This window comes from Macrosteles quadrilineatus, unplaced genomic scaffold, assembly GCF_028750875.1.
Source record: "Macrosteles quadrilineatus isolate MER2022 unplaced genomic scaffold, UCM_ALF_1.0 Scaffold_8__2_contigs__length_117827958, whole genome shotgun sequence".
In the NCBI taxonomy this organism is placed as follows: Eukaryota; Metazoa; Arthropoda; class Insecta; order Hemiptera; family Cicadellidae; genus Macrosteles; species Macrosteles quadrilineatus.
In genome coordinates this window covers 89,827,499-89,855,447 of record NW_026542601.1, presented here as the reverse complement: position 1 = coordinate 89,855,447, position 27,949 = coordinate 89,827,499, and the positions used below count along the sequence as shown (strand labels likewise).

The window sequence follows — 27,949 nt, the reverse complement described above, 5'->3', positions numbered from 1 at the left end:
AAAAAGGGAACAATGGATACGGAAATATTATAGAATCACACTAGGGTCTGAAAAACCTAACTTCAATTCACAGATATAAAGCTTTATTGCATAAATGTACAACTACGTTAATAAGCGTCAATGAAGAGCAATACAAGTTTGGATATAAAAATGAAACAGACACAACAACAACAACAGAGCAACATAATTTGCAGCAGACATTGTGGATACTTAGCCAGAAACATTGGGATAATTTCAAGGAGGTCGCATATGAGTTAAAGTTTTGTTACTCGGAGCCAGAATACTCGACAGATAGGTCACTCGACATTCCTGGATCGAGGTAGTCAGAACTGTTTAGGTGGAAACATCGAGTCCAGAACCTATCCATCGAGTGGTAAAGATGTCTGCGGACATGGCTAAGAGCATGGGTCTCGTCTGGGTAACTCTGTAACATAACGTGGGCCGATTTATAATGATTCAAAACATACAAATGTTTGAGATGACCGGTCATGTAATAAGGAGGGGGGATGAAGATATGATAAAACAAATATGGATGGAAAAGCTGGAAGAAGACCTTAAAGGAGAGGTTGAAAGATTAAAAAAAAACAATAGGTTGACAGCCTACAAAGGAGACACAGAGGATGAAAGGAAGTGGAGGCAGTTTCCGTAGGTGAGGTTCTTGAATTTAATTCACCACAGGGATTGGTACATAAGTAAATGGAAGGTTTTAGTAAACAAATAAAGAGGAATGCTATTTGCTAGTGCTAAAAATAATATTACTCATCTTTATCTGTTTCCTTTCAAAAATTTAATTCTAAGGAAAATATTGTAAACCCTATATAATTTTACTTCACCACTAAGCCAGTCTGTTAGAAAATTGTCAGCCCCTTAATAACATTTTGCTAAGGCAGTGTAGTCTCATGTTTTCAACTCCAATATCTTTTACATTACCTATTCATTGACTCTGGACAAATATTGTCTCATCCATATAATAGTAGTAGGTATAGGTACCTATGTTGTCGATCTTGTAATTAAAACAACTCACATATTAGCATCAGTCAATTAAAACATAATCTGTGTAATTTAGTATCAATCCTTTTTACAAATATGCAGGTCTAATTCTGTAAAAAAAAATACTAATAACCAACCATGCTTGGTAATCTGCAATGAAAACAACCTTACCGAGTCTTACCGAGTTTTTGTATGTCAAACTCTAGCATGTTTGTCAAAACTTGAAGACAAACGGACAAATTGAGAAAGTCTAAAGCATTACTTTCTCACCTTTTCCTGGTAAACAAGTATTTCAAGTTTGGATGTGAAGCTAGCCACATAAATTATGACCAGATGGAAAAAGTGTGAATAAATTATCTACCTTTGTCGCAATTGGAATTTCTATTGCTTCCTTAATAATTAAGAATGTTGAAATTAAATTATTAACACAATTATTGTGTCACCAATTTCATTGCAACATTCATATAAAATATAGGTACCAATCTGCCAAGACTTTTTTGTATGGGAACTGTCTAGGACCGAGTCTTGTTTACCATCCAACATAAACCTTTTTCTAGATATCATTATTAAGAAGATAGTCATTCATCACCACTTTGGTGTTTGAAAAAATATTTTTGAATGATAATTAACTCTTCAGCAGATAGATGTTTGAAACTATCCAAGATGGTCGCTAGCCTCCAAGGACTCTTAATTATCATTCTATAACAACTGGCTACTGTACTTAATTATCATTCAATAACAAATGGCTAGAAATTTAAAATGGAATTGAAAGTTTTGTTAGTTTCATCGGTAGTCAAAGCTATAATATAGTGGCAAAAATTAAGCTAATTATTTTGTTTTGACTATTTCATGGGACACCAAATAAATGCCATTATAATTATTTTAAATACCTGCTGAAAGAACATGATGTCCGCAAGTTCCAGTGCTCGGGACAACATCATGCTCTGCTGGTAATGTACGTTGTCATCTGCGTTGCCGTGTATCAGGTAGTACAGCTTGTGTCGGAAGTTGGCCACCCTGGCAGTGACATCACTAGCTTTGTAGCCCGCAAGGTTGCTCTCATTGGTTGGAAGCCCCATGTACCTTTCCGTGTACACTGTGTCTGCGGGAGGAATGTAGAAATGTTTGAATGTTCAGGATACAAAACTATTTGTGAACATGTAGCTGTTTGGGGATTGTAAACTAGACATAGTGTTGTCTTTGATCATTGGACTAGCAATAAATCTGCTAAATAAATGCCAGGTTATAGTCAGTAACAAAGCTACACAGATAATCACACTCATAGTCTACCATAAAAGCTAAGGGTTGATGCTTTGATCTCCATGGATTGATCAGTGTTTTAACTATCATGTTTTCTATAATTTTATCGATTAAAAATCTAGACTTAAATGTTTGAAAAAAGTGGACACACACACACCCCCAAACATTAGATGTTCCTCAAAAAGAATTTAGGAATCCCATCAACTTCCACCTAAGCCACCCACCATATAGTTTAGCTGGACCTCTCCCGCAATGCTTTTCTACAAACGGGTGAACTCTTCGTCAGTTGCACTCCAGACCCTGACCTCACCAGTGCCATCTACTGGTCAGGGTGACAAAACCTGGGATCACTTGGCTATTGATCAGACCTCACTGTCTACCGCAATAACAACTTGTAACAACACTGGTCCACCAAGAGCACAAGTGTTGTAGTAGTGAACTGAACCACCAGATTGCTGCACATGTCATACTCTCATAGATAGTTAGATGTGAGTGAAGGTTTAGTTACGATAATCTTGTGCCCTCAGAGCTCAAAGAGTTAAAATAATAGTGCTATACTGTGGTGATATTAGTGTGTATGAACTCATTTTGGAAGATTAATGTGGAATTTGTGAGATGCTTTGGGTAGCTTTATCACAAAAACCAGCAGTTTCTTTAGCCTAGACCTTCTATTAAAAGACCAATAATCAAGGACAACACTGGACCAGTTTTGAACCATTAAACCATCAGCTGATGACTTTTTCAGGATTGATCTGGTTCCCATTTACAAGATACAAGATACAAGATACAAGAACTTTATTGTTAGTAAAATACATAATGTGGTACATTAGTATCTCCTAACTCGTCAATTAATCCTAAACATTAGCATAAACATAATTTAACACAATTTAACTTCTTCACCTTAACATATTCTAACATTCTTTAATTAGTAAATTAAATTTGATTTTACGGTAAGCACTTTAACCACTCAGCTATAAGCTGGCTAACTATTACAATTTGGAAATATTTTGTCCACCGATAATTTTGAATAATAGTATTATTTAATTTCTCATTTTTGCTACTGTAACTTTGAAATATCAATTTTCTTCCACTAACCGTAGTAGATCCAATTAGTGACTGGAGCCACAGATATTCCGCAGCGGAAGATGTTCAACTCGTCCTTGGCGAGTGCCATCGCAGCAGCATAGCCTCCATAGCTCCACCCCCAGATGCCTGTCCTCAGGGGGTCCACAAACGGGAAATGCTGCTGCAGGTATCTACAGATCAAATCAAATTATACAATTATGTTACATTTTTAACCTTGCTATAAAACAGGTGACATTTGCAGTATATGATTACAATCATAAATCTTACAATGGGTACGCTTAAGTATCTTTTACGGCATAAAAATGGTGAAGTGTGGAAAAAAACTACTTCAGCAACAATGAAATGCAAATCTACACTAGCCCTGTATACTATCTATCTCATTGGTTATACAGTACTCCTGATTATTTTAATCTGGCCATGGTAATGTGTTGGATAAGTGGAAAGGTCAGACAACGACATACCGCAACCATTTTGTACATGGTACTATTTATTAAAAAACTGTCATGTTGCCAGTTATTTAAAGCATTAGAGTATTGTTAAATAACTGCTGACAATTGCCTTGCCAACTGCCCTCACAAAATTGCCCTGAAATTCAGTTGTCTGCTGGAGTAGACTGAGGACAACAAGGAGGTCAACTGGGCTCCGACAATCCAGTAATCTTGCTTGTGATAACAATTGGCAAAGACTACTATCTCACCAACTGGCATCGTGTAAACCCGGCTTAAAATGTGAGAGGTTGCAGAAAGGTATGCAGGTGGATCTGACAAGCGACAAACTGTTTAGTACGAGTATTATTAAGTTTTGGATACCTGAAGACATGACATACATATTGACTAGCAGAAGCCAATATTTTACCAAAAAATAACATACTGTAGTTGGGTGAACTACTCACAGAGTGTGTTAGACTCTAAAATTCAATTTTTTGACACTTAGTCTTTGTAAAAAATGTATGTAGAAAAAATAAATTATGATATAGCTTACAATAAGTTGTACTTTCAGTTCGGCTTAATTCAAAGCCGGTACATTCCACAGATATCAGTAATACATCAGCATGCTCTGTTGGACCGTTGGTAGCTCGATTCAACTATGTTCAATGTTCATTTTATTTCAAAACTTCAAGATGGGATTAACATTTCTAAATCTATCAATAGTCAAAGATAGTGTACAGCATGCTAAACAATAAGAAATCACACAGTCTAGTGGTCCATAAAGACTAGCAAGTATCTTACGAATACAGACAGGGATAGCAAAAAAGACGTTTTCTCGACATACCTGCTACGGTTTACATAGACATCTGAGAATAGAATGTGTGAATAGTATGCAGATTGAGATTGATAAGAAGTTTGAGTAATCGAAGATCAAACCATCAAAACTATGTTGTATTGTTATGTTTTGAGACATCTCTCCACTCATACCAGTATGTTTTATGAATTTCACTCTACCTTCCCACGATGAGTATATCCTCTATCTCAGGGCCGCCAAGTTTGTGGTAGATGGCGAACTTGAGCTTGTCACCTCGCAGACCTGAACCCCGTCCATCCAGGTAGGCCATCACAACATGTCTCTGTGTAGAGAGATACTCCTCGTACCCTGGGATACTCCACGCATCACTCAACTTGTTGGAGTCTGGACCCGAATAGCTGGAACAAATAGAAAATAATTGTTTTCTTGTCTTTCCTTCACAATTTTATGACGCTACGCTCTAGCCTGAAAACGTTATACACAACCCTTCATGTTGGGCCTAGAGAGTCACATAGCTGGATGGATGTAACTATTATATTAATGGACAAGATTTCAGCTAAGGACCTCAGTGACTGAAGCCCTGCCCTCTACCATTAGACCTGCTCTCTCCCCACACAACATAAAGGTAGCATTGAGTAGTGTTTATTAAGTTTTGTCGATGCAGTTAAACATCATCTTCAATGTCGATGCTGCTGATAGTAAAAGTAATAAAGGAGTCTCCAAGTGACATAGAAATAGAAAGCAGCTTACACATAGAACAGCACAGGGTACTTGGTACGTCCAGTTTTGTCTATGTTGGGAGGCAGAAGTAGACGGACTCTCGCTGTAAAGTTGCCTGGCACTGGAACTAAGAAGTCCAACTTGGTCGGCAGATCTATCTTCTCCATCGCTTCGGCCAGTTCGCTGTTGTTACTCAGGTGCTGGACCAACGTCCCTTCCTGTATGGGAATCACAGAATTTTGAGAATTGTATTTTGAAGAAAAAAGCACTTGGCTCAGAAAAACACTAGGGAAATAAGATTCACGACTAACTTACCAAAGAAAAGAGTTCTATTTTACAGCACACCAAAATTGCACATTTTTTACAATCAATTTGATATTTCAACTCAAATGAATTTAAGTTAAATTGTTTGCTTTTAAAAGTATTATAGACATCCCAAGAACAAAACAACCTGCGCAGAAACGAAAAGATCACGTGGTTCGCGCCGGTAGGTGTGGCGTACCATTCAAACCTGCGCGGCTCGAAATGGCCCAGGGTTCTTTTGTTTCTGGTATGTCTATAGGATGCTCAACTTTAAGTCAAGCTAATGGGAGAAAGTATATGTAATATTTTTCCGATATTGCTTACTTTCCAGCTTATCGAGTCTTTTAAAACTTATATTAGGAACTGGAACTGAGTTAGTTCTAGTAACCAGGCCGTGAGTGAATATTGAGGTGCCAGAGCTAAAACCTATAGGTTTTATACAGTTTAAGTTAAATGTGCAACAGATTACAAGAACTCGTCACAGTTTATGCAAATTAAAAAAAACTACCATTTCATATTAAAGCTATTGATACATAAATGTAACTGAATTGGAGTACTTTGTTGTATATATGAAACTGCGGAACATTGGGTCCTTGGCAGGTAAGCATGGCGTAAGCACAATCCCTGCTGAAAGATGCTGTTCCATAGGCACAGTCCTCTTGAACTCTGCAGCTAAAACATTCTTTTCTAACTGGGTTGTTCACGTCCATCTTGTAGACCAACTTTTTCGCTGAGTCACCATTCACTGTTGATGTAAAGTACCTGGGAACAGTCAGAAAGTAGAAAATCTTTACTATGGATTGTTCAACGCACATGATGACATGATCAAGAAAATGCTCTAAGATAAACATTCTTCATCTTCAACATCCTTGCGTTTCATATTTAAGTCAGATTAGGCAGCTTTGTTCATAAATTTGACTAAAATATTAATGGAATTTGTAAAAGTAACAAGTAGGTACAGTAATCAAGTAAAATGAAGACGAGTACATTAGGTGACCAGGAATTGCATTGTGACTTTAGTCAATAGTGAGTTGAATTTAAAAGAATTAAAAGAAAATAGTTTTTAATACTCCTTAATCTTCATTCAAATAATTTATTCTAACAATATTTGATACCTGATACATACAACTCAGTCCCCACCACTCATAAATGTGAAGATGAGTGAAGGATAATGTGAAATGAATGAGATGATAGCTTTGTTAACTTAAACCGATACTACTCTTAATCAACTAAAAAAGACATACCTTGATGTTTTTCAAAGGTTTCAGATTAAATACCTCAGTAAAATTCTGGATAAGCAAATCAACTGAACGACATTTATACGCCACTTTACTCACACTAGTCCGTTCTGTTTGTCATAGCACTCTATACTCGTGACTACGCTGAGTCCAGACGTCAGCGGCCGACTGTCTCCCCCTTCCACCAAGCTCAGCTGACGGTAGTTTCCGAGGTCTCCACCCTGTTCCTGAGGTAGAACTGTGAGGAAAGCCGAGCTGTTTACCCACACTGGCTCTTCTATGCTGAGCCATCCATTGGGCTCTCGGTACGAGTAAACCTGGGTGAAGTGTAAGTTATGTTTTAGATTGTAAGTGAGAAGGGTATTAAAGTATGATCTGTTTAGATATTCAGCCTTCTGAACACTTAGTGCCAAAAGAATGTTTATATAGTCACAACCATTTATTGATTAAAAGCCTGATAAAGGATAGTTGAGTCCAGTTGATACAACAATAATCTAATTATTCTTGTCTTAATGGGAAAATCTGAACGTTTTCAAGATACAACACTAAACTGGACACATTTTAAAAAAGTTTTACAGACTGATAGAATCCTCACAATGTGGTAAACTGCATCCGTCTACTAGTTGAGCAATAATGTGGCACCCGCTAACTGGTAACTAGTAAGCCTTCTACGCGGTCAGCACCCAAAGACCAAGATTTGACAATCTACAGTGACCGTGGAAGCTTATCATCTAGTAAGCCTTCTACCTGCCTACCTGCCTCTCCCTGCATTCTGAAAAAACATCTTGAGACGTTTTGTCTAAGGCATGATACACAATAACAATAGTTAGCATGAGTTTGGTTGATTGTGGCTGACACACACTGCATCAGTCACAACAAGACTTAGGTTTGGCTAATTTTGATATGACAAAACACTATTGTATGAACAAAAACCCAAGATCCCTCATGGTACATCCACTTCTAATCAGGTGACCATACCAGTGGAAGTCTTTAGACACCTTAGGAATCATTCAAATAGAACAAGACAAATCATCTTGTCGTGTTTGACGCAATGTGGCTAACCATAGACTTACCACTTGACAGGAGGCTAAGTTGTTGACATCACACACTAGAGTGTTCCCCCAGGTCTGTAGGCGTTCTAGCCAAGTCATGGAGAAATGACTCTCATCTACCCAGCTGACACTGCTCAAAATATTGTCACTGAAACCGATCAAAATAATTATGAATCCAAAAAAATTATAGTTAACTATCTATCTGTACTGGTAACCAATGTGTGTTAGCCACAGGCAATTTAGTTAACAGTGCATTGTATTGAAGAGATCGTTGTGGAAAATTTCTTGGATCAGGTTTATCATTCATTTGTGTCATAGCTATTATTTTTCACATCAGAACTTCTGACAGAACTGAAGAGTACATAGACATATAGAGAGCTCATCATGTTGTTTTTATTTTATTTTTGTTGAAAGGATGGTTTTTTTGATGGTTCAAACTGGACATAACTGTCAATGATCAATGGGCTTTTAATGAATGGTCTTGACTGAATAAGCCGCTGGTCTGAGTACAGACCCTGTATCACTATTATGAGATAGGTTAAACTAAATATGTGTATTATGTATTTTAATCCAAATATCAATCTATATATCTAATTCCGTAAGCCCAAAATTTTACAATGAAATTGTGAGCGAACGGGAGGCCGTAGAAAGTTGGGAGAGGTCTCATTTTAAAGGTCTGGTCGTGAAATTTTGGGGAAAATTATTCATTTTTCTTAATTATGCACCAAACGGTTGTTAGGGAATAAAATAATTCACATTTAAATAGCATGGGAATCTAATTGTATGTATTTTTATTTAGTGTAAACACAGCTGTGATTATATAAATTGAAAAAATTATAACCACACCTGAATGTGCATTATTTTGTTATTGTAAAATTGTTAGCACAAAGTGTAAATGAGATAAAATCTTTTGAACAAACAATTTGATACTTTTAAACTTAATACTTTACAATGTATCCCCAACAGCACAATGGGCTTGCTGGGAACTTGTTCCAAGTCCATTGGCCCAAGTCCCCAAGCCTGGTTTAGACTCAGGGACCAAAGTCTGTAGGCTTGGTTTTGACTTGTTTTAGAGACCGAAGTTGGCAGTTGTTCAACTTGTTATGGGTTTGGCTCCCCAAGTCCAACCCAAGTCCCAACCCCAAACCTACAGTGAACTCATGGGCACAAACCCACTCTAAGCTTGGAATGATGGATACAAAACGGGTCTGGTGGATTAAGCAGGCTCATTATGGACTTGTTCGGGACTTGGGGACCCAAGCCCAATTTTAGTAGGCTCATATTGGACTTGGCTTAGACTCATATTGGAATTGGTTTTAGCACATTTTAGACTTGGGCAAACAAGCTCACACTGATAAATTAAACAGGCTCATTATGGACTTGGAGACCCAAGCCCACTTTTAGTAGGCTCATATTGGACTTGGCCTAGACTCATATTGGAATTGGTTTTAGCACATTTTAGACTTGGGCAAACAAGCTCACACCTATAGACTCACTCAGAACTTGGTACGAAGTTTTATATACTTCAATTACTGTCATGATCAGAGATAATAATAATTATTATTATAATAGGCTATAGTAATAGTAATATAATTTATACCTATTTAACATATAAGCTGTTTCACACCATTCATTTGCTAGCCCACATTTTTTCTTATAATTTGTTTTTTACCAAGAAAGATTTATGATAAAATGAAGCCTACTTTATGAGTGATCTTGAAAAAATATTGGTTATATATGAGGTTTAGAAAGCAAGACATTCACATTTCAAGACAATTTATTAATATAATAAATACAATGCCCACTATCTTCCACTTCACCTTCAACTTCTTTTCTGAACCCATCAACTCCACCGCCTGCTTCAGAAGATCTATAAAAAATACAATTGCATTGGAATTATTTGGTTTATTAAAATTTATTATTAAAATCATTTTTCATTATTTTTATTTGTTATAATTATTTGATTATTTGGAATTTGTTGGTGTTGCAAACACAGGGTGTTAACTTACCTTTGTTTTTAAAATTGTTATCGAACTTTTATTTCTTACTATTTTACTTTTATAATGATTACAGCGTGTGATGGAACTTACACATCAATAAGGCTACTGAATACAAACAACGTAATAATGGTTTAGGTTAAACACAAATTTTGGCACTGTTCTGTTGAGTTCAGCAGTAGACTATAGAGTATAGTATAGTGAGTGACGTCGATTCCGTGAAGCGCTGAGTATGTCAAAGGTTAAAGCACAAAAGATTTAGGCTATAAACAAAATTTTACGGGTTCTTGATGCTATGAAATTAATTGTTTGCTTAACTTAGCTTACTTATATCATCATAGACTAACCAACACAAGTATATTTTTTATCAATGGAGTTTAAATCTTACCTTTACAGGAATCCCTTAATTCTTCTTTGCTTCGTCTTGGTATCAAAACCATAAACAAAACTCACAACTAGTAACGAAACGAGTACCACTCACAACACCAGAACTAGATAAGTGAGAACTGACAACTAACTGAGAGTGAGGAAGTCTAAATCCAACAAAAATGGTGGTTCAGCACAAAGAAACAGGTTTTAGGAGCGTTCTGGGTAGGGGTGGAGGGAAAATTCTTTTGTCATATGGCACTGCTCACTTTAGACTCACATGAACAAGCTTGCCGTGGGTCTGGTTTGGTGTTTAAATTGTGGACTTGGCCAACCAGGTTATATATGTAAATAAAACAAGTTTAGTTTTGGCTCATTCACACAAGTTCACTTAACCAAAGCTGTTTTAAATTTGTAGTGGGTTCCAAACTCCAAGTTTGTCATACCAATTCAGAAATATGTAAAAACCAAGTTTAGTCCAAGCTCACGTGCTGTCTGGGATTGTTCTTTTGCACAGTAATAATGTACAATGTTGGAAGACCACCACGTAGAGGTATTGTTCCTCGAAATTAAAACAACAGGCCCCAGATTTGGCACGATGAGCATCGGATGAACATTAAGTTATTCCCGTGTATAGATTACCACTTTGATTTGGTGAAATTGTGACGCAAGGCCAAATCTTCACAAAAGTTGGCATTTATTTTAAAACCCCACTACCCATGGTCAACTTTATGTTGTGTTCAGCCGGGTAAGCGGCCAGATGATGTTAAAATAGTACTAGAACCAAATAAAGACCAAGGAATCGAGCAAAAAGGATACTATACAACAAATGTTGTTTTCAGAGAGATTTTGTTATAGCAGCACTTTACAATTTGGATGATAACATTATCTCTATGTTTTTTCTAAGTGAATTTGTCTATATTAAAAGAAATCTATATAGATATAATTAATTGTAATGAAGATTATTATTGGGAAATGTTCCTTAGTTGTTAGTTGTATTATGATTAGAAAGTTTATATTATAATCACACCGCATGTTCTTTAAAATTTTTATTTTAAACAGAGCAGACATCAAAATGCATTATGCAGGTATGCAATAAGTAGGCATATTATACATATTATAATATACAAATATGTTAAACGATAATTCAAGGTAGGGTACAAAATAATTACTAGAATATAATATATATATATAGGGGCTATTGCCCCTAAAAGCCACTAGTGGGAGATAAGTGCAGGGTGAGTAAACTGTCTTGTTGATGCTTTGACTGCAACATCAGCTGTTCCTTAAGCTATGATCTGTATACTTAATAGGTTTAAATAAATAAATAAATTTTCCAGTACGGGAAAGCTCGCATTCTTTTGAAAAAAAACATGGATCACCTGATAGTATTAGAGTTTTGGGGAAAACAGAGTGGGAACCTGGGCAATTTGCGCACAGGTCCCCTCGTCATTTACTAACAGCCCAAATTAAGGACAAGCTGGTCCAGTCCTTAGAAAAGCTCCTAAGAATTCTTTTAGGATTGATGTACTTGTTCAAAGATATTTTTGTAAAATTGTTGTCATCTAAAAAATATAAATGAACTAAAACAGGTGTCATAAACTGTCAACAACTTTTTTGGTCAAACAAAAACTTGGATGGTAGGAACAAATCTCAAGTACACAGCAAAATGTGTAAATGTATCAAATGAAAGTAATATTAAAAGCTCACCTAGTTACCAGATCTTCTGGAGCCTTTATTTTCTGTGGGACCCAATCTTTTGTTTCAACAAGATCAATATAGTTCAAGTATGCAACCGGGTTTCTTGTGCCAACCTGAAACACATTAATTAACATACAATTAATACTTAAATAGGTACTTAAGTGTTACAAAAAGATAGAACTTGGACTTTATCGCTTGGTACATAAAATTGTTTGTTGATAATAGCTACCTTTAGTTACACTGTTACAGTTAGTTGTACAGCAGTATAGGGTTGTCATTGTTTTTTTTTATGAGTAGTAAGATTATTTTCATCAAAATGCACAAAAAAAACGTTTTTTTAATATTTTATTCTTAAAAATAAGTTTGTTTAGGTTTTTAAACCTAAACTAGAAACCATAGATTTAAAAATCAGTTTTTATATTGATATGGCGTTTTTGTTACAGTAGCTATAGTACTGTGTTTTTTACTTTTTGGATACTGAACTAGGCAACACACCTATAATGACAAGCCAATGCTTTATTGCTTTATCGAAAAAATAAAATTGCTGAATGATCCACTCGCAGGGTGAATTTGTTATTAAAAAATTCAATTTTCACCCTTAGTTTTTCTTTCTGTGGTATTTAATGTAAGTTTTTATATAAAATAGTTGAAAATAATTATTACTTTCTTAGTTTAGTTTACTTGGGTAATAAGTTGGCTTTGGCTGGTTAAATATTCATAGCGAGACATGCTATGCAAACCAATGTTTTTAAATAATTAATAGCAGCATTATATGACTATTTTACCTTGGGGTACTTGATCACCACTTGTTGAACGTACTGTGAGTTCAAACTGCCTGGATCTCCGTACTTCCAGAAGGTAACGTTGCGAACATTTGTGTCGTTCATTGTTGCGAACACAAGTCTTGTTCCATTTGGAGAGAACCAAAGAGCTTTTGTGTCTTCTAGTACTTCCTCTGTACCGCAAGTTACATAACGATTAATTTTTATTATACTTTGGAACAACTTAAAAACTAAGGTTGTAAATTTGGAGCAAAAATGTAACGATTAAAAAGTTTCTGTTCTAATATCTGATAAAAATGCAAAAGACAAATTCATGATGATAGTACACAATATTTCCTGGGTAGACTTAAGGCGGTTATACTTACTTGCCCTCAAACCTGAAGGTTGCAATTGCTTTTGTCAATGGGCCATCAACTAAAGGTGTTAAAAAGATTAGTATTTAAACTGTTGCTTTGCAAAAAAAAAAAACTCAAAAACACTAAAACATGAAAACACATAGAATTATATGAAAACATTACCTACTTAAAGTTTTTTTTTATATATAGCTTAATAAATAGTTGTGCTTAGGTGCAATTTTGCAGGGATCAATAATAGCAATACTTTTAAAAATAAGTTAAAATATGATAACAACTTACAGTAGACTCCCTCTTATCCAGACTCCTCGGGACTGAGGCCAGTCCGGATAACGGTTTTTCAACGTTTTTAAACCGACATCCCCAAAATCTCATTAAAACGGACCATTTAAATGCATACTCTATACGGTATTTGACTTAAAATTAGGAGAGCATTGTATTTAGACACGTAATCACTAGTCTCAAATCTTTCCCACGAGAACAGTCGTTTCAGTACCGCCCACTTCCTGCTGATCTAGTCCGGTTGAACAATGTGCTGATAAAAATTATCCGGATAAAGAGATGTCACTAATACCGAGTGTGGTCCGGTTAACCAATGTCATGTTAAAAGGTGTCTGGATAAGAGGGAGTCTACTGTACTTAAAAGAAACAACTTACCTTCATATACCCAGTCTGCCACCCCATTGTATACATCCTTGGTAGAGTTTGTGATCCTCTTGAAGGTGTTGTTGCGTCGAAGGTCCTCACTTTGGTAGAAGATATTGTTGTCCTTCACAAACACCAGCCCAGAACCTACAGGAGCCCATACAAGCAGCTGTACACGGCCAAACTTGTATTGTGTCCTGCGAAAAAGAAAATTGTTGCCAAACAAAATGAAAATTTGTCCAACTCCTGAGCTTTAAATATACTATAGTTTTGTCTACGGCTCAGTTGTAACTTGCAGTACTGCCATTTCCCCCATTTGGGCATTATTAAGTCTAAAAATGGTTTATTTTACCTTTTTGCGTCAAACAATCCGTGTGTAGTTAGTGCAACTACAGCTGTTTCATACCACTATGGTACATCTTCAGGTTGTTGGTAGAACGTTAGATAAAACAGCATTCATTCATAGATGAACTTGACGAAATAAATATGTCTATATACACGAAATACACAAAAAACATTTAAATACACGAATTTACGAACTTGGCTAAGTGACAAACACACGAGACAGGCGCCGGTGGATGTTGAATTTTTCCTGTAGGGGAGAAACTATTATTGCCATTCGTGGTATTTCATTTAGATGTCCCCAGAGGTCAAAAACACTATTCCTTCACATGTTTATACATATTTATAAATGTCCATAAACACACGATAACTTGATTAAGGTTCAATGTTTATTACATTTGGCATAATTGTGTAGGGCTCGATAAACTTGATTAAGTTTGTGAATCAGCAAGGTCGGAACAAAATGTTATGGGGTTTTTAAACTGTTCAAAAATTTTTTTCTTAAAATTATTACTATTAAGGATGAAAAAATTTTAATTTTCATTATGGCCGATGGCCGTTGTGTAGGGATTAAAAGTACAAATAATTTTGAGTATTGAAGCATTGTTGTAGGACTTGTAGGATTTGAGGCTATAGAGATATTTAAGTAAAAATCCATTCAGAGTTCAGACCAATGGAAATTTTAGTCTACATGTCTGTTGTGATGGAGGTAAATTCTTATTTTTATGTTGTAGCCAACCTTACAACTCTATATTTTATTTTATTTGGAGTCAACTGAAATTTATGTAAATTTATACATTTTCCCATGTAGCACAGATGGTTGGGCCAACGTTGGTAAATTGTGGAGCCACACAGTTGGCCAACGGTAGAAATGTCACCTCTTTAAACTGTTTTCCAGCCAACCTTTGTCCAACAATGGCCCAACCAAAATTATTTCACACAAAATAATAAAGATTTAGTACGAAAAGCATAATTATTAGTTGAGTAAATTGATTAAATAGTTCATAAAAACAAATTTTGAAAAAAAGCTGGAACAAAATTTTTTGGCCCAGACGGGTCTCGAACCCGGGTCCTTCGACTTATGAGCCTCTTACCTTACCACTGAGCTATCTGTGATTGTTGATACAGAGAGTTTTCAAGTGGTGAAAGAGTAGCCGACAGTTGCAATGGTCGCAATACTTCAAACATTTTTGATACTACACAGTATAATATGATTCTGTTAATCTGTTAAGGCATCATAAGTAGTTTATTTTTTTTTTGGAGTTAGAGAGGATACTGGTATTTGAATATAGATTAATTAATTACCGTTAGATTATTAATGCTATTATAATTGACTGTTAGGTATATGATTAATTACTCTTTCCCCTTAAATTGTTGCAAATAAGTTAAAGAATATTAATTTAAAAAATATTTGCATTATTATAATTATTAAAATTCATTGTTGTAGCCCCGGAACTGTAATATATAAAATATCTGGTTTTACAATACCTTTATCAGTTCCAAAAACTTTTGAAAACTTTTTGAACTGATAAAGGTATTGTAAAACCAGATATTTTATTATAATTATGTTGTGAAAGCTAGACCCAGAGAATGAAAGTCGTGTAAACTCAACTATGGACCATCGTTGGTCCAACAAAAGTATCTTTTGTTGGTCCAACGGAGTGAAAAACGGTTGGACAACGGTTGGCTTGATGTATGATACCCAACAATGCATATTAATGTATTTCATTAACAATGAACCGATGTTGGTCCACAGTTGTAAATATTGGTTGGCCCAACTACGAGATATACAGTTGGACAACGGTTGGTTGGTTGTGGAAGCTCCAACCAACCATCGACCAACTGTCCCACAGTTGGCCAACGTTGGCCCAACCATCTGTGCTACATGGGTTGGTATTTGCAAAAACTATTTAAATAGCAAACCACCAGATCAAAGCACAGCAATTTCAAAATCTCCATTCAAGGTTGGGAAGTTTACTTTGGACATTTAAGGATTACCAGTCAAGATGGTGGATTAAGTATGTCACAAACGAATGCCAAGTAGGGCAGAAGCATCCCAGGGTCAAAACATGTGGTTTTGCCATGTTGTCAAACAAAACTCAATGTATTATGCAAAAGATTGTCCATGACTGAAATGATAAAGGTCAATTGATTAATCTGAGGTAATTTAAAACCATTCATAACAACTAGTGAGTTGCACTTGTATTCATTGGTTGCAGCTACTATGGTTGCGCCCAATATTTACTCATTATTATCATGAGTGAATACCTCATGGGTGAGTAAAATACCTTGACCAAGATCAGCTGTTTCTTTGCCCCAGGAACATTAAAAAACCCCAAGAATCAAGGGGGGGGGATGCAAAATACTACCTTCCTCAGAAACCCCCCCCCCCCCCATGTGAGGTCAGACTTTTCTCAGGATTGAATCTGCATCCTACTTTATTGCTAAGCACACTCTACACTTGGATTACCCAGCTATTAATTTTCTATAAAGATGAATTTCTGCAACTTTTTATACTCCGCGCCAAAGCTGGTGGCGGCTGAGGGATTAGGACGGCCAGGTCGGTGAGCAGGTCCAACTTATATAGTCCTACCTGGCCGTCCTAATCCCTCAGCCGCCACCAGCTTTGGCGCGGAGTATAATGTTGTCTTAAAAGTATAATTAAGTATCTTTTGTTATTTTAAAATGTCTTCATGTAAAAACATGTAGAATATAGTTCTTTATAATCTTAACTAATAAAACTTTCCTTACCCAGTTTCAGCTTCAATTAATGTGTACAGAGATGTGGTAGAGTGCCTGAAAATCTGCAAACACATTTTATGTTAAATTCCTGTACATTCTATTTTCTAAAAAATACCGTTTAGTACATTTTCAACTAGATTTTTTATTTACATAGTTATTTAGTATAAAATAATGCAGTTGTTCAACTTAACAAATTTGCCAAAATGATGTTTTATGGCTATAATTTATATTGTTTATACCCATTCATACTTAAAATACCTACATTCGTATGGTCATCATTTCAGAATAAAGTATAATCCTATCGGAAAAAAATCCTATACACTCCGCTATGTCTATAATTTCTGTAACTACCATATTTATATGGCCGAATGGATAATTATGTGCTTTACCCTCACTAATCACAACTACTGCAGCAAGACAGAAAATATTTTGTGCTTTAAGATTTTCACTCTGAGTTCAACAGTTGCATTGAGTAAGGTGATTAACAAGATACAACTTTAATAGTTTAACTGTGAGGTATTGTTTCAATATTTTATAGCCAACTTACCGATTGTTCATCATGTTCCACAGCTATCCATTTGCCGTCCGCTGATACAGTCACATCAGTCAAGTTAAACGTGTCCTAAAACATCAACACTGCTGAAGATTATTGTATGCGGGGCGGAAGTAAATGTTTACCATTCAGACTAACTAGAAATTAAAACTTACCAAATGGAAGTAAAATTTTCTATTCAAATTCTATGCAAATTCTATCAAAACACAAAATCTAATGAATTTTCTTCTTTACAAACTCACCGTTATACAAGTAACATTACAATATTTTACTTGAATTCACTAAAACATCACCAACTGTAATGGTAACCCATTTTCGTATGGATGTAAACAAAATTGTATCATAGTCATCTGTTTTTATGTAAACAACTATGAACTTGAAAAAGTTCAGATGATTGACAACAAAATTCAGGACAAACTCTGAAATTTTAAAAACCTATAGAGGTCAAAAACAAAAGGCACATCTAGAGGATAAGAGCTTTAAATTGATACCCAATATGTCTACAAAAATAAATATATTTAGGGGTCGATTTTCTGAATAAAAATAGCCAGATTGACTTCAAATACTGCAAGTATACATGTAACATGTAATGTACATTTACGAGAAACAGATGTAGCATTTACTTTGGAAAAGTATGGGATTAATATGCTAGCTCCGCTAAATATTGCAGGCAGACAACTGCTGCATTATACTACTACTAGCTGTACCCGCGGGCTTTGCCCCGTTTAACTTCTTAATTTTCAAGATGAGCTCGTTCGCATGGCTCAATCACGTCCTGGTTGAAGTTCGTTCGCTACGCTCATTCACCTTTAGGTTGGGGCTCGTTCGCTGCGCTCACTGGCTCACTTGCCTTCGGGTTAGCTCGTTCGCTACGCTAACTTGCCTCCAGTCCAGGTTGAAGTTCGTTCGCTACGCTCACTCACCTTTTGGTTGCAAATTAGCTGTTGTCATAAATAATTAAAAAAATAATAGTGCTGCACCCTGTTAATTGGTTATCCTTGTAACTTTAATGCTATTGAACATCATAGAACAGAACCAACTTGTTTAATTGAAACAGCTGTTAAGATTCATTAATTCCTTTTAAATATGAAAAATCATAAGGTTAACATGGGAAACTCCAGAGCCAATGGGGCGGAGCACGAAAGCCCGATCAGAATAAAAACTACTTAGTTTTCCTATTTAATGCCCAAAGAATCGGTGTACCGAATTTCAGCCTCCTAGGTAAATGGGAAGTGGGAGAATTAGTGATGAGTGAGTGAGTGAGTGAGCCAGTCAGTGAGTCAGTAAGGGCTTTGCCTTTTATATATTTAGATTTATTCTGACTTGGAATCTTTTTTTTTCATTAAATACCAAAAAATTACTCACGTATGTACTTTTGCTGAGGAGGACACTTGTGTCTTTGGTTTCCACATTGTATTTGACAATACTCCCCTCGTCTTCATAGATGTATTCATTACCTGAAAATGTTATAATGGTTGATACATAAAAGATAATAATTATGCAAAAAACTATATCCACTTAATCCATATAGGTACATTGTTCTTTATATTAGAACAAATTAAATATTATTACCAAAGTAAAATAATTAATAACCGACTTTATTCAACCAACACACAATTTGCCCCCGCCGCAGCAAACCTGCAGACTAAGTGAATTTCCATTTTCCGGTCTAAATATTTTCACTAAAAAGTTATCAGATTTATTTCCTATTTAAATAGCATTAATTTTAATGAGTACGGTAAACTGTACTTAGGTTTGCTGCTACAGGGAAGGTATTGAGGTAAACGTCTCAATGTAGTATTGACGGAAGCTTGTTTCACTGGCTCATTTGATATGTCGTGATTTGTCTCTGGTATGTTGTGATCATTTATTATGTTGTTTTCAGTAAGTGTTTACAAGATCGTGCTTGTAATTAAATATGTAATAGAATCTTTGGCGATATACAAAACAAGTGTCGGTACCTATCAGTTAAACAATAAAAGTGTACACATAAAAACATAACCTTAGTTAAGTTTCCAAATGTGGTTCCAGGACCTAAAGAATCAAATATTTATAAACTTTGCAAAAACTGAAGAAAACTGGATCCGTAGAAAACAATAAAATGTAGACCTTAGACCCACAATACAGTTGCTCTATTTGAGCTTTTGAAAGCACCATGTTGAGTCTTATTTAAAATAAATTCCCAATAACTAAACAGATAACTATACAACAATGCATACAAGCCGATCGACAAAAAAGTAAAGTAAACAGTAATGCCAACGTATGAGCTTGTTTTTCGTTAACATGTGTCAAAGTAATTAATTTGTGTTGTGTTAAAAAAACCCCTGTAGGCCCTACAACTTAACATAAAGTAATAAGTAATTTATATAGCCCCAGGATGCATTACAAGACAAAGTTTTTATTTATTGAAAGTTTTACCTAAACCAAGCAAGTCATGTCGCGATTTGCCTGATTGATGACCTAAGGTCGGGAGTAGTGCAGGGTCGCTAAGGTCACAGGAAGCACCAATAAAGCCTGGGACAGGTCAGGGTGTGTCCTCGGCACCACTCCCTGGCCCGCCACGCTACAGTTACTATATGTGTGATACAATAATTATATGTTTTTAAGTGTCATTTGTATTTTAAAGTATTTCATAAGGGAACGGTTAGAATTCTGATCTTGTTTGTATTTAAAACTACCTTTTGTTCAACAGATAGACTAATGACACAATAGAGATGTTATCATATTAATTTACTTAAATTATACTGATTGGCAACCTCTAAAGTAGCTCTTTGAGTTGAGCGAAGCTCTTAGGGATCTACTTGAATACAAACTTTCTAACAATATCACTCAATAACGGCTGAACATATTTTAGCCAAACGTACCAAGGTTGTTTCGAAAAATAGTTGGACAATTTCAATTTTTGATAGTGCCTAAATATAATAAAAGTAGCTCAGTTTTTAAATTTTTACATTGGCCTTTGACGGTCAATGGCCATTGTGGTTACAAAATAACAATATGTAAATGTAAACAAAACAAAGAATCATAGTATGTGTTTAAAATCAAGGCAATATACGACCTAAACACAGTACAAAGGGTAAACAGGGTTTTTTCCATCAGCAGGCCTGCCTATGTTTTCTTTTACATTACATGTAAAACGTTATATACTTCTGATAATGTTTTTATTTAGCATTAGGTTTTTTTCCATCAGCTAATCAGGCCTGCCTATGTTTTCTTTTACATTACATGTAAAATGTTATATACTTCTGATAATGTTTTTATTTAGCATTAGGTTTTTTTTCCATCAGCTAATCAGGCCTGCCTATGTTTTCCTTTTACATTACATGTAAAATGTTATATACTCCTGATAATGTATTTATTTAGCATTAGGTTTTTTCCATCAGCTAATCAGGCCTGCCTATGTTTTCCTTTTACATTACATGTAAAATGTTATATACTTCTGATAATGTTTTTATTTAGCATTAGGTTTTTTTCCATCAGCTAATCAGGCCTGCCTATGTTTTCCTTTTACATTACATGTAAAATGTTATATACTTCTGATAATGTTTTTATATAGCATTAGGCTTTTTCTTTTAAGCTTTGTTAATACTTTTAAACAATATAAATCCCCCTTTTGTGTATATTACTGATTTTATAAGTGATTTACAAAATCTTCCGAAGTCGGTCATTGACTGGCATAGGACTGGTCATTCACTGGCACAGGACTGGTCATTCACTGGCATGATATCGATCATTTACTGGACTCATGACTTTGGTATATAAAAAAAAAACAATTTTTACATGCATAATTGATTTTTTATGGACAATTTATAATATAAGGCAAACCCTTAAATAGCAACCATGGTTAAAAATACTTTGTCGTTGAATCGTTTGCTCGGCTGCACGGATCAGTAACGAGGCAATGCACTTTCATTCTATATACGCCCGTGGATAATTCTTTAATTAATATTCATTGTATATTTTCCATGTGAATAAACCAATCGAATTATCTTCATACTTGACATTCTTAAAAATAGACCAAATATGAGTAAAATATTATTTTCTCTTTGATAAGATACAAAGGTGTATTTTACACTACAAAAGTGACACCGTGATCCCGATTAAAATTGTCTTAAAATTTTTACACACGTTAAATTGAGACATATTACATTACTTGTGAACAGTCGCGCGACATGGTAAACGTAACCGGTGCACCGAAATTCCCCCGCATACCATCTCGACACCGACCGTGAATGCCTTAAGACCTATAATAACTTTTATGCCTATAATCATTCCGTTTTATCAAATTGCATCTGCATCTTCATACCCTAGGCCCCAGGCCGGAACGTGTCGGCCTTAGTCACTAACAAGACTACAAGATCGCGCCACTCATCCTTCACTCATCCTTCACTCGTATTTGGGTTAATACGCTCATAGTGGGGTCCCCATCTTAAATAATTGATATTTGCCTGTGTATTCAGGATTGGGCCTATACATGCTGTACTATATAACCTTCCAAAAACCTTTCCACTTGCTTTACTTTAACGATTAAATTGACATTAAATTTGACAGAGTGTAGAGGGAAACGATTTTTTTCGTAGTTTATCTAGTTACTCCCTTATCTGCCTGGTTTACCGCTTGCTTTGTCAAATATAACTCCCAGTTATCCGTCCCGGTCAGGTCGGATAAGCGCGAGTGCGAGACGGCGAAACTCTGACGTCACGTGGCCATGAACACGTCCACTTTCACTGCTTAATGCTTGACTTGTATCACTGACTGTTTCCGGTGCAGGTCTAGGACCTACTGCTTCCGGTGAGCAAGGTGGTAACTCAAAGACATTGTTGCGAATGAAGCTTGTAACCAAAACCAAGGCCAAGGTTTTGATTTGAATAGCTATAGTGCTCGCTTAGCAACCAAGAAGCAAGAGGTTTGATCGTAGAAAGAACCAAAATTCAAACTATTTCCATGCTATAGTATAAATAGTAATCAATTTTCATAAGAGCACAGATTAAAGAGTAGAGTAGAAGCATAGATTATGTAGTAATATTACTTCTATGGTAGGAGTCTACTCTTTTCTTTAATCTGCGATAAGAGCCAAACCCCACTGCATCGCTGACCTCCCAAACACGTTATAGCCTACAAATGTTCAACCTTATCAACAACGAGGAGGGGAATTGAAGTAGAAGCATTGATTATGTTCTCAGAGGTCGTTGATGTTTAACATTGACCATGTCCCACTGTTGTCATGCAGCCCACACCTCTCGTAACGTTAATAGCCTCAAGGTCAAGTTGTACTTTATCGCCTTCTTCAGCACCGTTTTCCTTGTCACCGATACTAATGTTTACTGCCATCTTGTTGCCATGCAGTCAATGGTTCTAACAAGAATACTCTGTAGGATGTTTTCGTTAGAAACAGCTCTTTGAGTTGTAAGCTGGAAAGATTACAAGTTATTTTACTTTACGTCTATCTGTCTTTATTTTTAAGTTATGATAGGAATTTATTGAACTTTATAATGGTTATGGTCTGTGGATTACCAAAGACGATTGAAAACTGTGTGAATATAGTTGCTTACGGTAATGGTAAATTGCACTAAGTAACTAGTTGCGATACCAAAAGTGTACATTGTTCAGGCTTTGTCAGGATAGATGTGTATTTTAGCCACAATCTTTTCGATGACATAAACATCCAACTTTTCAAACCTAGGCTATGTTGATAGTTTTGATACGTTAAAGCATTCTACTATTTCCATTCGATTACTAAACGAAAGAGTAGTTGAAATCGTCTCCCATAATATATTGACAAACTCTGCTCTGAGCTCATGTCGAAAAGGCACTCTTGGCCCGTGTGATGAACCACATTTTCTATCACTCTCACACTGCACTATTCTTTAAGCCAACTAATTCTCAAAACTAAAATTGTGTATTTTTGGATCTATCTTTATAACTTAGTTCCCATAATAGTTAATTTTAATCTTATTTGCTATACAAACTTACAACTGTTGTCTGTTACTGCGATCTATTCAACCACTGTATTTCACAAGTTATAACATTTTCTGATTTCATCTAACTGATTGTTTCCTAACGCTAGAAATACAGTAAATGTAATTAATTAAGCCCAGCAGCATTAAAACAACCCTTTTGCTACAGTGCGGCAAAAATTATCTCATATGAATTGAAAGGTAGAACAATTATTTTCATATCAATGTTACCTACAGTTATTTAAATCTAAAATATGCAATAACTACTCACGATATAGTTTATATTTAGTTCTCGAGGTTGCAACAGTAGACTGTCAATATAAGACAGTAGAAACATAAGAAGTGGCTTAATTAACACACACTTGAGCAATATCAGATTATAATGTAGATTGTTTAGACACATTATCAGCGGCGAGTTCAACTTGTTTATGTTGAGCAAAACTGACAATGTCACGTAATTTAGGGGGATTTAGAAAGAATTTGGTTAAAGGAATTTGTCAAATGGGTTGTACCATAGCTGTAAGATTTGGTAGTACACGTATTTTCCCCATTTAATTCATACAGTACCATGAACGTGCTAAATAATCTTAATATTTTATCTGTGTCAACTTTACCTGAAATCAGCATTGGTTTTAAAATAAGAAATTATTCATGTTGAAAGCTTATTTTTTTAACACAATAATATTGTTAACATATTATGTTAACAAAAACCTGTAACTTTATTTTATTTCATGAACAGAACAGAATTGTTTGGATAAAACCTAAACCAAAACATTTGCAGATGACTAATCTAAATCATTTAAATAATCAGTCGATATAAAGACAATTTGAAAGAAAAACATTTTACCAACAATAAAATTGTTGCGTAATATTATTTATTTATGAATCATTTTCTCTTATATTGAACATGTCTTTCTTATATACTTAAACTATAGTTAAGGTAAACCATATACAATATAAGGGTTTGCTAATTGTATCCAAGCACAAATGGTAAGTTTATCATATCAAGAAATAAAAAAATACATATGGCATGTTTTAACCAATTGACGTTGGGCATTGGTAGTAAAAAATACAGTTAACTTACCTGATCCAATACTATGTATGTTTAACTGTGCTTTGGTAGAATAGTGAGAACATTTAGTCTTTACCTCGCGGAAATTCCCGGAAAATATCGAAAGTGATTTAGATAAGCAAAAGAGCAGATAGCAAATTATGGAAAATTTGAAATATTATGGAAGATTTTACCTTAAACCTTTCATCTAAAGTGAGAAATTGAAAGTAATTAAACACTTTGACCGTTTTATCAATGGTAACATTTAACAGTAAATATATATCTTTTAAACAAATACTCAGATGCAAAAATATCTATGTTAATCATACTTCTGATCTGGTGGTCTATAACTTATTTTAGCCTCATAAAATAACAAGTTTGCATAATCCTGACTCACGCGGAAATTTTAACAGTTTCTATTGCTCTAGAAATAACTTAATTGGATAGGAGTTTAAGATGAGTAGGTAAATAATTTATTAAAGGAAGGATGTAAATATTCAAACTAACCATATTGTTTTCGCAAGAAAATGAGTTTCGCAAGAAAACGAGTCTCACAAAACTCAATCTCAGTTTAAATTAATCGATTTAAATTAGAATCTTGAACAAAATCATAACATACAAATGCAAAGTTTAGACTTCATCAGCTGCGCCCCTCAATATTGGAAAGTATTAAGAACTTCAATAAAATTGTTGTAAGACCAATATTACTTTAATCTAGTCTTGAATACACTTAAAATGTCGTCCATAACTTTAAGAACTTCTATTCTGTAGACAGATTATATCGGTATTAATTTTAGTTGTAGGTGAAAATGTCTAGAATCACAAATACACTCAGGAACTATTTACTATATACCGCACTATTGCAGAAGAGAATTAACTTTGTTCAAATTTGAACTCCCTGCTCTAAAGGATCAAGGTTCCAAACCAATCAGGTATATCAATGAAATAATGGTAGTGTATTTGATAGCAAACAGTGCATTCAGTTTACAATAAAGTATTTTTCCAAAAAATAAAATATATTGAATGGCCCAATGGCCGAACGGAGACCGTGTACAGTATTAATTTACATGTAACAAATTTGATCATTTACCGTATATGGATCATAAAAATAATTTACTCTCTCTTGACTAAATCAATATACCAAAATAGTATAAACTGTAATGTTTTTTGACATTGGGCATTGTGGCACTAAATTTTAACATTGAACACTGTGTGGCTTTTCAAATAGGAAATTGTCGAACTGGCTTCTTAAGATTGGAAACTGTGGAATTTGCCTATAGTAATAGCGTAGCCCATTTTGGAAATGCATTTTACAACTGGCTTTTGACATAGGAAATTATATAACTGGATTTTATAATTGGACAATATAGCACTGGCTTTAAGATATTGGACTCCTCTGTTGCACTGGTTTATAACATTGAACATGATATTATTTTATCTAAGTACAGCCATCCTAATTCGTGCGTTGAAAAATCACTCTCGTGCGTCTTAAAATGATGCAATAAAACATTAACTCGTATATTACGCTTTGCCTAAAGTTATTGAAATTACGGGTTTGACCTCAGTAAAGTACAAAATTAGGCCCATCATTTTAAATCGGATATTTGCTTGTACTCAAATTAGCAGGGCTTAAACGATAAAGAGAAATAGAACGGTGTCTTATCTCTAAGTTGTTGTTACGTACTTAGCAGCTGTTTAGCTTCAGTTGTTAATAAGAAAGTGCTCAATAAATCCACAAAAGTAAAGAATTGATTATGTACCTATAAGAAATATAACCTAAGGAATCCAAGCGGTACCGGTACTTACTTTTGACTTTTTCTTACTTACCGTACACTTCTTTAAAGTGAAATCTTATTTCCTATTATTATAATCTTATTTCATCTCCAGGATTATTTATCGTAGAAAGCACAGAATAAGTTTGTTGGTCATTATGGATGAAGTAAAAACAAATCACTCGGATTTGAGAAATAAATATTTGTTTGTTTTGATTAATTTAACTCTCGTGTTTCAGCTGATCGAATAACGTAAATAAAAATTTCAAGTTTAAATTACTTGCAGAATGATATAATAATGTCGTTTTTACGAAAAAATACTGGAAAATGATGTGATTAGTATACTTTTCTAGGGTAGTTGTAAAAAAAGCTTTTAACTGACACCTCATTTGTGCAATTTGCTTGTTTCAAGTTCAATCACGCAATAGGACTAACTACTGGACGGATTGGGTTGAAATTGTGCATGATGATAGCTCACATTCCCGATTAACATATTCCTATTCTTATCTCAAAAGTCCTTTCGAGCTACTGCCCCCAGTGGCTCTGTAGTTGTTCCCCATATTGAAAAGGAATTAAAGAATTTAGTCAGCTGTTTCAACTCAAAAAGTTGGTTCTATGATATGCAATAGCATTAAAAAGTTATAAGGCTTGCCAACAGAGTGCACCACTATTATTTTTTGGCATTTATGGCAACAGCCAAAGCTGTGATACACAATGAGAACTATCAAAGTTGGATTGTTTACAGTTGTGTTTATGTTTTAATTTTATGAATAACTTGTGATATTATACGAATGTTTGATAATTTATTTTTCTATTGTTTAGGCGCAATAGAACATTATGGCTATGGTAAATTTCCTATTTTACTATTTAATTATACTATTAGCATACCGTAAATTTAGAGAACCAAATGTCACCAAACTGTGTCCTCTCCCATTGCAAGCGCAAAGCTTGAGTATAACTGCATTAAGAGTTTTATACTTATATGCCAACCCCGTGCGAAGGACGGGTAGGCCTACTCTGCTAGTTAAAGTATATATTTATATAGATGTTAGATGTTATTAACACCATATGCAAATAACTATATTGAAGTAATACATTGACTGACTTAAAGCATAGATATAACATACACCGTCAATACGATGCCGTAACAAAATTATAGAACTTGATTTTTCAACTTCGATACTACCCTCGATCCCTTAATTGTTTAGATGTAAGTTGATAAGTTAATGTAACTGTCAAATTCTTATAAACAAAACAAACCATCTGTGAAGGCTAAACTGTTAACAAATTAAATCTCTATAAGTTGGATGGGCATTAAAAATTACAAGATACTTTATTTGCCACAAAATCGAGACGTTTTTACACTTTAATGCTGGATCTCAAACGGTCATTCGTTAATTCGTTTGAAATAATACACATGTTAATATTAGGTACTGGCGTATTTTAATCTGTTTATTTAGGCTAACCCGTTGGATAAACTTAATGGGAAGTTCTTAATATACAGTTATAAATATAAAAACGGAAGTACAGTATACCAAAACAGGCTGTACTTAATTAAATTTAATTCCTTATGATTTTTCTGTGTTAACAGTCTTTAAAAAAATAACTAACTTGATATCCATGTGCCGTTGAACACATCGGGTGAAAAACGGTGGTGGAGAGCGTCCTCAAAGGAGACTGGGTATTTTTTCTCAGAGAACACTGTCCCAAAAACACAACACAAAAAAATCACCGCATGGATCTTCATGTTTTAGCGAGTGAATCGGCGCGCTAACGCTAACACACTGAGTTACTGAC

General features: G+C 34.9%; 1 protein-coding gene and 1 long non-coding RNA gene across 2 annotated transcripts; both read right to left on the bottom strand.

Moving 5' to 3' along the window:
- Window positions 1-66: 66 nt before the first annotated feature.
- Window positions 67-27,949, bottom strand: LOC129001197 (venom dipeptidyl peptidase 4-like). The gene is made up of 15 exons (XM_054428410.1): window positions 27,764-27,949; window positions 18,738-18,829; window positions 17,367-17,441; window positions 16,829-16,881; window positions 13,748-13,932; window positions 12,741-12,910; window positions 11,965-12,068; window positions 7,913-8,039; window positions 6,939-7,156; window positions 6,159-6,363; window positions 5,329-5,516; window positions 4,779-4,976; window positions 3,346-3,506; window positions 1,881-2,092; window positions 67-424 (listed from the first exon to the last, which is right to left on the bottom strand). The coding sequence occupies exons 1-15, from the start codon at window positions 27,897-27,899 to the stop codon at window positions 266-268; spliced, it is 2,283 nt and encodes a 760-aa protein (XP_054284385.1). The 5' UTR covers window positions 27,900-27,949; the 3' UTR covers window positions 67-265.
- Window positions 9,651-10,537, bottom strand: LOC129001198 (uncharacterized). The gene is made up of 2 exons (XR_008491404.1): window positions 10,277-10,537; window positions 9,651-9,761 (listed from the first exon to the last, which is right to left on the bottom strand). It is a non-coding gene; the product is annotated as an uncharacterized LOC129001198 (long non-coding RNA).

Bases quoted from the DNA above. Each gene is read 5' to 3' on its own strand.
- LOC129001197 (XM_054428410.1), bottom strand. From the start codon at position 27,899: ATGAAGATCCATGCGGTGATTTTTTTGTGTTGTGTTTTTGGGACAGTG. The intron at 2,093-3,345 runs GTTAGTGGAAGA...TTCCTCCCGCAG, and splicing joins CACTAATTGGATCTACTACG to ACACAGTGTACACGGAAAGG. The intron at 425-1,880 runs GTATTTAAAATA...GTTATGTTACAG, and splicing joins ACATCATGTTCTTTCAGCAG to AGTTACCCAGACGAGACCCA.